This window comes from Brassica napus, chromosome C9, assembly GCF_020379485.1.
Source record: "Brassica napus cultivar Da-Ae chromosome C9, Da-Ae, whole genome shotgun sequence".
Taxonomy (NCBI): Eukaryota; Viridiplantae; Streptophyta; class Magnoliopsida; order Brassicales; family Brassicaceae; genus Brassica; species Brassica napus.
This window is the reverse complement of record NC_063452.1, coordinates 29199319-29210550: the sequence shown is the minus strand read 5'-3', so window position 1 is coordinate 29210550 and position 11232 is coordinate 29199319. Positions and strand designations below refer to the sequence as shown.

The 11232-nt window shown below is 40.5% G+C and overlaps 1 protein-coding gene and 1 non-coding gene across 2 annotated transcripts; both read left to right on the top strand.

Moving 5' to 3' along the window:
- The first annotated feature begins 789 nt into the window (after window positions 1–789).
- LOC125593510 lies at window positions 790–896 on the top strand. The gene has a single exon (XR_007329414.1). It is a non-coding gene; the product is annotated as a small nucleolar RNA R71 (small nucleolar RNA).
- Window positions 897–4729: 3833 nt separating this feature from the next.
- LOC106446296 (beta-adaptin-like protein B) lies at window positions 4730–10046 on the top strand. The gene is made up of 15 exons (XM_013887994.3): window positions 4730–4970; window positions 5746–5943; window positions 6055–6168; window positions 6290–6540; window positions 6756–6891; window positions 7022–7201; window positions 7319–7411; window positions 7493–7704; window positions 7792–7855; window positions 7954–8133; window positions 8230–8322; window positions 8472–8869; window positions 8965–9154; window positions 9259–9462; window positions 9568–10046. Exons 1-15 carry the CDS (start codon window positions 4884–4886, stop codon window positions 9865–9867), a joined length of 2700 nt encoding a protein of 899 aa, XP_013743448.1. The 5' UTR covers window positions 4730–4883; the 3' UTR covers window positions 9868–10046.
- Window positions 10047–11232: the final 1186 nt, after the last annotated feature.

The window sequence follows — 11232 nt, the reverse complement described above, 5'->3', positions numbered from 1 at the left end:
CTAAGGGTGATAGCTTTGGCCTCCTTGGGGTTTTGGTCAGATTTTCCAGGTAGAGATCCTTGCTGGCGAGTCTGGTGAGTGTTCATGGAAGCAAACTGATTCTCTAAATTCTTGACTGTAGAAGCAAGATGTGAGAACTTGTTGTTGAGCTCATTGTAGCTCCCATCAATCTTGGAATGAAGGTTCTTCAACTCATAACCAACATGCTTCTCACTTCTAGTCTGAGACTCCAAGATTTGTTTCAGCAGGGTGTCAGTGCTGCTCTCTTGAGGAGCAGAGGAACCAGATGAGGGGTTTTGCTGAGGTTGATAGCTGCCTTGCTGGTTGTTTCGAGGCGGATAACCACTCTGTTGGTTGTTGGGATAGGATTTCTGTTGGTAGTTGTTGTACTGAAAGTTGGGCTCTTTTTTGTACCAGCTACCATTGTTGTTGATGAAACACAGCTCTTCCTGACCTTCCAAACCCTCAACCTCATGGACAACAGGTGGTGTCTCTTGGCTTGGGTTACCAACAAAGTGCAGCTGCTCTTGTGTGGCTTTATCAGCAAGGAGGATGTCTATCTTATCCTGTAGAGCTTTCAACTCCTTCCTCGTCTGCTTATCATCTGTTCGACTGCTTCTGTCGTGGTCTCCACTGTAGACTGCATCACTCTTTACCATGTTGTCAACCAGCTCCTCTGCATCTTCCTCAGTTCTCCCCAAGAAGAACCCATTGCTAGCTGTATCCAGTCTGGCCCTGTACTTAGGAAGAGCACCACGGTAGAATGTGCTCAGTAAGCTCTCCTTTGAGAAACCATGGTGTGGGCATTGAGCTTGGTAGCCCTTGAATCTCTCCCAGGCTTCACTGAAGCCTTCCAAGTTCTTCTGTTGAAAGCTTGAAATCTCATTTCTCAGCTTAGCAGTTCTTGAAGTAGAGAAGAATTTCTCCAAGAATGCTCTCTTGCAATCATCCCAAGTGGTGATAGAATCGCTGGGTAGAGACTTCTCCCACTGACGTGCCTTATCCCCCAAAGAGAAAGGGAATAGCTTGAGCTTTAAGGCATCTTCGGACACACCATTGGTTTTTGACAACCCACAGTAGCTGTCGAACTTGTCCAAGTGATCAAATGGGTCCTCTAGAGCTAAGCCATGATACTTGTTGTTCTCGATCACGTTGAGGAGTCCTGACTTGACCTCAAAGTTGTTGGCTGCCACAGCCGGTGCTCGGATTCCCAGTTTATGACCATGAATGTTGGGCCGGTCATAAGTACCAATGGGTCGAGCTTCCCGCGGTTGGTGTTCTGCCCCTTGCGGTTGATCTTCCATATCAATATCGAATCTCTGCAAGTGGGCTTGTTGTTCTTCTTCTCTTCTAGCTCTAGCACACTCCCTCTCGGAAGCTCTGATGTCTGCTACTATTGGAACTAGGTTTGATGGACCCCTGCTCCTCAAGTTCATACACCTGAAAGTGAAAGGTAGGTGAAGAAGAGGAATCAGTAACAAAACAAAATTAAAATGACTTAGTCTCAAGCAAGTGACTAAATCTCAATGTTTAAATCTACTCAGAATTTGGCAACAGCGCCAATTTGATGTTAGGAGTTTTCAAGGCTCCTAAGACAACTGTTGTAGTATAGTGAATGTCGAACCAGTTCTGAGGGATATCAAAGCACCGAGAAGCAAGTACTCACTTAATCTAAGTGCAACCGATAATTTAAGAGGTTTTTAAACTAATGATTAATGATAAATAAAATGACTTTCTTTACTAAGGAAAAAGAGAACTCATGGGTATAGGGATTAGACCTTGGGTGATCAAGTTTCGAACTAAGGATAGCAAACGATCAATCAAACTATCAACCTTAAGCCTAGACACAATTCTAAGCAAGCTCTATGTCTAGATAAATGCTCATTTTCTAACATATCTCAAACATCAAATGTCTTTGGTTGAATAATATGAAAGCAATCATTACTAACAAGTCTATTGGCTATCTTAACACCTTTAACAACAAATGTCTTTGGTAAAGTATGTTAAAAGCTTAGGAGAGTTGTCTCAGACATTTCATCAAACACCATGTGGGTGGAAAATGTCTCAAGATCAACTTTTGAGTGGCCAACTCAGAAGATGCATTATGAATACTCTACTAGCAAGGAACAAGAATGATCTACACTAAAACATCCTAGAACTAAAACTAATCACCCTTAATCTCCCTAACCCATGAATTCAAAAGGTGATTACTCACTAATCTCCATGATTCCTCTTAAACCCATAGTGGATTTCAGATTAATCATGTAGAGAAATAGATAAGAAATCAACAAGAACACAAGATGAAAACAATCAAATCTGAATCAAAAGAAGTTTTACTCGTTGTTCTCTCGAAAAGAGATTGTTTTTTGGTGGCTTACAAAGGTACTTAAAATATAGGTTTTTGAAAAGTAAAAACGTGCATAATGAAATGACCAAAAGGCCCTTGAAAAATCATGAATTCACCCAAACAAATAGACGCGAAGCGACCTCGGCACGTCGCTGCGAGAGGTCGCTGCGAGAGGTCGCTCCGGGGTCGTTTCTTCGCGAGCGACCTGGCTGTGTCGCTCTCAAGACGTTGCTCCGGGCTTCGTTGGGTGTCGTCTCGCCATGGAAACGCAAGCGACCTTGGATTGTCGCTCTGGCAAGGTCGCTCCGGGATGTGTGTCACAGTGACTTCATGTAGTCGCTCCGGGAAGTCGCTCCAGGCAGTGCTCGTCCAAAGATCACTCTAATCACCTCCCTTGAGCTCCAAATGTACCCAAATGTCTCCAGGAACTCCATGTGGTACTCTAATACCTAATAGAGACATATGTATGCAAAATGCAACCTAGACATGGCTAAATCCTAATATATATAATGAAAATGCACATGAATAAATGGGTAAAACAATGTGAATATGCAAGATATCAACAACACGTTCTCAGAACAATATTGTGAAACCAATTACTCGGTACAACCTTTCTGCAACTCTCCAAGCTGATCCTCATTGGATTCCCTCAACATGGCAGCAAGCAATGAAACATAAACATTGGCGCGATGCTATGTACAAGGAATTCAATTCCACTATTGAGAACTCCACTTGGGATTTGGTCGCTGCTACTGAGACAATGAACGTTGTCGGAAGCCGTTGGGTCTTTACAATAAAATATAACTCTGATGGAACTATCGATCATTACAAAGCTCGTATTGTTGCCAAAGAATATCATCAGCAACAAGGTGTTGATTATGAGGACACCTTCAGCCCTGTTATCAAATCAACTACGATCAGGATTGTTCTTGGCGGTTAACAATGACTTGCCTGTTAGACAAATAGATGTCAACACTGCTTTCCTTCAGGGCCATCTCAGTGAAGAACTCTTCATGTTACAGCCGCCGGGGTTCACAGATAAGAATCGCCCCCACCATGTATGTCGACTTAAGAAGGCTCTCTATGGTTTAAAACAGGCACCACGGGCCTGGTATTCTGAACTTAAAACATATCTCGTGCAATCTGGTTTTCAGAACTCTTTGGCGGAGTCACTGTTTATTTACAAGCAGCAATCCAAATTTGTCTATGTTTTGGTATATGTTGATGACATCTTAGTCACTGGCAGCAATGCAGGTCTGGTACAACGAGTCATCTGTTCTCTGGCTCTCGCTTCTCTGGCTGCTCGCTTCTCTATCAAAGACATGGGCAACTTGAGTTATTTTCTGGGCATTGAAGCTGTTCGTACATCACAAGGTCTACACTTAAAGCAAAGAAAGTATATTACTGATCTTCTACAGAAATCAGATATGCTACATGCCAAGCCTGTTCCAACTCCGCTTCCCACTCATCCCAAGCTCACACTGACCTCTGGTTCGCCTCTCTCTGATCCGCATCCCTATCGCAAGATCGTCGGCAGCCTTCAATATCTTGCTCTCACACGCCCTGATGTGTTCTACGCTGTCAACAAACTCTCGCAATATATGCACCGTTCTACCTTGGATCACTGGCAAGCAGTAAAACGAATGCTTCACTATCTCTCTGGAACTCTGAATCACAGAATCATGCTACAGAAACATCGATCTCCTACGCTTGATGCCTTTTCCGATGCAGACTGGGCTGGAGATTCTGATGATTATGTGTCGACAAATGCCTATCTCATCTTCATGGGTTCCCAGCCTGTCTCCTGGACAACTAAGAAGCAAAAAGGAGTAGCTCGCTCATCCACAGAAGCAGAGTATCATGCCGTGGCGAACACTGCTTCAGAACTCCGCTGGGTAGTCTCCCTTCTCCTCGAGCTTGGTGTGCCGATTACAACTCCCACAGTGTACTGTGACAACATTGGTGCTACATACCTATGCGCAAACCCGGTCTTCCACTCGCGGATGAAACATATAGCCTTGGATTATCACTTTGTTCGCGGTCAGATACAAAACCACCTTCTCCGTGTTGCACACGTCTCTACGCATGATCAGCTCGCCGATGGCCTCACTAAACCACTCGCCACAACTCCCTTTCAGTCTTCAAGGTCTAAGATTGGTGTCACTCCAGCTCCACCATCTTGAGGGGGAATGTTAAATAAATAATATATACTTCAAGGATCTCTTTGTAATTACTTAGTATTCTTATAAACTCTACATGTACTTATGTATAAATACCTTCTACATACTTCATAAGATTTTATTCCGGGTATAATCTATACCCCTGACTTTCGAAAGCTACACTGGAGAATTTAAAATGGGCTGAAACTATCAGAGAGCCCATTAATCAATCGGCCCGTTAGCGGAGTAAAGCAGCCACACCGGAGTCTTCCGTTTCCACCATTTCCCCAAGTCATCATTCATTATCTGCCTCTCTCTCTCTCTCTCTCTAACAAAATCTCGGAGAAGAAAAGAGCGACGGATCGGAGAAGAGAGCGATGAGCGGTCACGATTCGAAATACTTCTCGACGACGAAGAAGGGAGAAATCCCTGAGCTCAAGGAGGAGCTTAATTCGCAGTATAAGGTTCTTTCATCTGATCTCACTCTTGTCTTTTATGCTTTTATAGTCTATTTCTGGGATCTGTGATCTGCCATTATTACATGTACAATCTCTTGATCTTTGATCCGCCGTTATTACATAATTTCGTTAGATCTGTGTTGTCTGGATTTGAACCTTATCGGGAGTCTCCGTACGTTATGGTTATATGATATGAAATTGATTAGGGATATATCAAGAATTAGATTGAGAAGTTTTAGGTATGTGTGCAATCTCGTATTAACTTTAACAGAGCTTAGGTTTGTGGATCAAGAACTGCTCAATCTGGATCAGCGTTTTTGTTTTCAGAGGGAGGGCCTGAGATTGATTATTAAGTGAACTGCTGTTTTGATCTTACGAGTGTTCTCTTTTAGTTGACATCCCATCTTAAGTAGGAATGTTCCATTTTTTTTTTTGTGATTGTGCCTTGTGGGAACAGTTCTGTTCTATTCTGTTTAACCAAGCTTAGGTTGGTGGATCAGCGCATATGTTATAGAGGATCATACATTATTGTGTTTTGATCTTACAAGATGTCTTCGCAAATGAAGAGACAAAAGTAACACTTTTTTTATGCGATTGTGCTTGGTGGGAACTGTTCTGTTTTGTTCAGTCCGTTTTCAATCGTTGCATTCTTGGATATTATGTAGAATTTCTAAATCAGAGTCACTGTTCGGTAAGATGTAAGAAAGGGAGGATGCTCTTTTATTTCTTGGCTTCAGTTTTGTTTTACCCTTTTTTTTCTCGTAAACTTTCTGTTACGTAGGATAAGAGAAAAGATGCAGTTAAGAAGGTTATTGCAGCGATGACTGTTGGAAAGGATGTTTCATCACTTTTCACTGATGTAGTCAATTGCATGCAAACGGAAAATCTGGAGCTCAAGAAGCTTGTTTACCTCTATCTCATCAATTACGCGAAAAGCCAGCCAGATCTTGCTATTCTTGCAGTTAATACCTTTGTCAAGGTAACACTCAAGATTCTGACCTATCGTTTTGACAGTAGATAAGAAAATATTAAATAATGGAGCTGGTGAACTGAAGTGATCTTTACAAAATTGTTGGTTTGTAATCTGCAGGACTCACAGGATCCAAATCCGCTGATCCGCGCTCTTGCTGTGCGGACAATGGGCTGCATTCGTGTTGACAAAATCACGGAATATCTATGTGATCCTCTTCAAAAGTGCCTAAAGGTTGGGATTGAAATGCTAGCTCTTCATTGGAACTTGATAGCAAACATATCTACTGTCTTGAAGAATCTGTTCCATTTGGACAAGTATTTTCTTACTATCGTTTGCATAATCTTTTATTTAGGATGATGATCCATATGTCCGGAAGACAGCTGCTATTTGCGTTGCTAAGCTTTATGACATAAATGCTGAATTGGTTGAGGATAGGGGTTTCCTTGACGCTTTGAAGGATCTGATATCAGATAATAATCCGATGGTTGTTGCCAATGCTGTAGCAGCCCTTGCTGAGATTCAAGAGAATAGTACTAGCCCCATATTTGAGATCAATAGTACCACCCTTACAAAGCTCCTTACCGCTCTAAATGAATGCACCGAGTATGTCTTCTCCTTATCTCCATTTCTGTAGCTTCATTACATTTTGTTTGATATTGAATATGTTGGTCATTCATTGTACGCTTTAAGAATATACAGAGTATTGTCCTAAATATGTGGTTTGTGGAATGTTGATGAGTTATGAAATGGCTATCTCCTTTGTTTCTTTAAGCTTTTTCTAGCTTCACTTTTAGTACTGATTATGAAGATCTTTACAGGTGGGGTCAAGTTTTTATATTAGATGCTCTATCGAGGTATAAAGCAGCTGATCCCCGTGAAGCTGAAAATATTGTTGAGAGAGTCACGCCAAGGTTGCAACATGCAAACTGCGCTGTTGTGCTTTCAGCTGTTAAGGTGGGTGACTTTCATAGTAATGTTATCCTCTGTTGCTAGCTAAATTTGCTTGTACAACACTACTACTCCCATTTGCATATTATATAATGCATTTTCACTTCGTATTTATTTTTGGCAATTACCTCTGCAGATGATCCTTCAACAGATGGAACTTATTACTAGTACAGACGTGATTCGAAATCTTTGCAAGAAGATGGCTCCACCCCTTGTTACATTGCTTTCTGCTGAACCTGAGATACAATATGTTGCACTTCGTAACATTAATCTTATTGTTCAGAAACGACCCACTATCCTTGCCCATGAAATTAAGGTAGCTTTGACCTGTGCCCCATAGATCCTCATTCAAAATAAGCAACTGACCTGTTCCCCATAGCTTCGTAATAGTTCTTAATTATGTTGCAATGATATGCATATTTTATTCTATTAGGTTTTCTTCTGCAAGTATAACGACCCAATTTATGTTAAGATGGAGAAGTTGGAGATTATGATAAAACTTGCGTCTGACAGAAACATAGACCAGGTATCCTCACTAAACCATCTGTAGTATATCCCGATTATTGTTGGTACATATCTTTATAATTTTTGGAAAATGCTACTGTAGGTTCTTCTGGAATTCAAAGAGTACGCAACGGAAGTAGATGTTGATTTTGTTAGAAGGGCTGTTCGTGCGATAGGTCGATGTGCTATCAAACTAGAGAGAGCAGCCGAACGTTGCATCAGTGTTTTGCTTGAATTGATCAAGATCAAAGTAAATTATGTTGTTCAGGAGGCCATTATTGTCATCAAAGATATCTTCAGAAGATATCCAAACACGTAAGTTGACATTTCTCAGTCACTGACGTAATGACATGTTGAAAATTATATTTTAATTTTGGTTATGATATTCAAAATAACATACAGGTATGAGTCCATAATTGCCACACTCTGTGAGAGTTTAGACACTTTGGATGAACCAGAAGCTAAGGTAATGAACTATCTTGTTTTGTAAAATTGAAGTTTTACTTCTTTACTTTAGCTTAAATAACTAAACTTTTACTCGTGCATCTGTTTGTATCATGTAAGGCATCTATGATATGGATCATTGGTGAATATGCTGAAAGAATTGACAATGCGGATGAGCTACTTGAAAGTTTCCTTGAGAGTTTTCCTGAGGAACCAGCACAGGTCCAGCTGCAGCTTCTAACTGCCACTGTTAAGCTATTCTTGAAGAAACCAACTGAAGGACCTCAACAAATGATTCAGGTTCTCCCTTGCTCATGCTCGCTACTGTTATAACGATCGGTCCATGTGCGTGTATTCGACGGCAGAGAAAAATATTACCATCATATTTGTTTTCAGGTTGTCTTGAACAACGCTACTGTGGAGACGGATAATCCTGATCTCAGAGATCGTGCATACATATACTGGCGTCTTCTGTCTACTGATCCTGAGGTGGGTGGTACATTGATATTCTTATAGCTTTCTAATACTCAGCTACTCAGAACGAATATATACACAATCGTTAATATAAGATTTGAGCTCTCTTTCTGTTATCCTGATTTTTTTTTTTTTTGCTGAAACCATCATTTCTCTTCCATTAGGCGGCCAAGGATGTTGTCTTGGCTGAAAAGCCCGTGATTACTGACGACTCAAACCAGCTCGAGCCATCGCTTCTTGACGAGCTGCTTACAAACATTTCCACCTTGTCCTCTGTGTACCACAAACCGCCAGAGGCATTTGTGACCCGCTTGAAAACGACAGTTCAGAAAACAGAGGACGAGGACTTTGCTGAAGGAAGCGAAGCTGGATACTCATCTGGTAATCCGGCTGATAGTGCAGCTTCCCCTCCAGTTACCATGGGTAATGTCGCACACCCTGCAGGAAGACAACCAGCCCCTGTACCGGCGGCCCCAGCTCCTGTGCCCGATCTGCTTGGTGACTTGATGGGTTTGGATAATGCCGCAATTGTCCCGGTTGATGAACCCACGACTCCGTCTGGGTGAGTTTATGACTTGAAATTAAATTTAGTTAAGCCCATTGGTCTACTTCTGTCGTCTTAAGTTCGCTCATCAAATCTTATGAACTTGTTCGCAGTCCTCCATTGCCAGTTGTCGTGCCGGCTTCAACCGGTCAAGGTCTGCAGATAAGTGCTCAATTAGCCCGAAGAGATGGACAGGTTTTCTACAGTATGCTCTTCGAGAATAACACGCAGGCGGTACTTGATGGTTTCATGATTCAATTCAACAAGAACACATTCGGTCTTGCTGCTGCTGGACCTCTTCAGGTAAATCACAATTCCATTTTTGTCTAAATTTCAAAAACTATATCTGAATGTTCTCATATGTCTGAAAATTTGAAACCAACCTCCTGTGACTGTACTGTTTTCAGATTGCGCCTTTGCAACCAGGAACATCTGCCAGGACACTGCTACCTATGGTCTTATTGCAGAATTTGTCTACTGGACCTCCGAGCTCGCTCTTACAAGTAGCTGTCAAAAACAATCAGCAGCCTGTTTGGTACTTCAACGATAAGATTATACTTCATGCTCTTTTCAGTGAAGACGGTAGAATGGAACGTGGAACCTTCCTCGAGGTAACATTACATTGTACCAAATCTACCATAGATATACTTATAAACCAGTTTTGTGGGTTTCACCTCTTGTATCAATGAATGAACATCTTGGTTTGTGTTTTTCAGACATGGAGGTCGTTACCAGACTCAAATGAAGTCCAGAGAGAATTCCCCGGGATCACCATCACCAGCGTTGAATCAACTATTGATTTGCTGACAGCATACAACATGTTCTTCATAGCAAAGCGCAAGAACGGGAACCAAGAGGTGATCTATTTATCAGCAAAGGTTCCGGTAGATGTACCTTTGTTGATCGAACTCACTGCAATGGTGGGACAACCAGGTCTCAAATGTGCATTGAAAACTCCCACTCCTGAGATTGCGCCCATCTTCTTCGAAGCCGTCGAGCTTCTCTTTAAGGCTTGATGATGGACATTGTTGTCACAAGGTTTTTAAAAGCGGAACATCTTCACATTCTTTGTTTCCCTTTTTTCTTTACTCGATTGGTGTATGTAATAAGACCTCTGTTTGTGTCACTTCCCCTCTTGTACGCTTTGGTATCTGTGTATTACTTACTCTTTGCTTCTAATTATGGTATTTGAACATGCTTTTTTTTCCCCGGAAGAGCTTTTATCTTCTTAGGAAGGTCCATAAAAATGATTGACTAAGCATTATTGTACTGAAATATGTGTTATTATCAATGTTAGGCCAGGGCATTTTAACCTGTACCCGAAAACCTGAACGGGAACCAATCCAAAAATACTTGGCCCATAACCGAACCAAAAATTTATAAATACATTTTGGGTCTAAATTTCTTTTACCTAAAAGAACCGGAACTGAAAGGAACCGATCTGAATAGATCCGGACCCGAAAAGAACCGAGTTGAATAGACTCAACCCAATAAGAACTGATTTGTATCCGACTTATAAACACGTATATCCAAAACTATGATTTTTTGTTCTATTATATATATATAATATTTTATAATTTAGTTGAAATATTTTTTGTTAACTAACATTTGTTATTATTTTGTAACATTTTTTAAGTAATATGAAGCTTTAAAATGTAAAATTTAGAGTCTGAAATTTTTTTTTTTTAATTATTAATAGTTAAATTCAAGTTGTTTTGTAAAATTTTAGATATATATGACAAATATCGACTAAATTTGATGGAGTTGGGTATGTCATGTTCTTTTCAGATCCTAAACACCCGAACCCGACCCGGATCCGATATGGACCCAAAAAATTACGGGTATTTTATGGATATTTTAATTATACACCCGAATCGACTTGGACCCAAGAAGAACTGGACCAAAACCAAACCGGAAATTTCTAAGTACGTACTGGGTCTAAATCTTTAGGACCCGAAAGGAATCGCCCCGAACCCGACCCGAAAAACCGAATGCCCAGGCCTAATCAATGGACCGGTGACTGAATAAGAAAGAAAAGTTTTGTCATAGGCAATGTTTTTAAATCCGATCTGAACACTGAACTGAAATTGTTTTTGGGTCATCGGATTATTGGCTTGACTGTAGATGAACAGTAGGTTGATACATTAATATTATCTATTGCAAAATAAAAAAGAAATTTAACATTTTTTCTGAAAATATAGAAAAGTATTTAAATTTTGTTTTCTTTATTTTTACTTTTTATTTTTCATTCAAAATATTTAAATTATAGTTGAACTAGTATGTTTGTAAAACATCAAAATTGTAATAGATTGTCGATAACAAAAATAAACTAATATTAAACCACATCTACTAATTTTGGTTCTTTCTATCATCATTCACAT

Bases quoted from the DNA above. Each gene is read 5' to 3' on its own strand.
- LOC106446296 (XM_013887994.3), top strand. From the start codon at position 4,884: ATGAGCGGTCACGATTCGAAATACTTCTCGACGACGAAGAAGGGAGAA. The intron at 7,856-7,953 runs GTAATGAACTAT...GTATCATGTAAG, and splicing joins TGGATGAACCAGAAGCTAAG to GCATCTATGATATGGATCAT. The intron at 9,155-9,258 runs GTAAATCACAAT...TACTGTTTTCAG, and splicing joins CTGCTGCTGGACCTCTTCAG to ATTGCGCCTTTGCAACCAGG.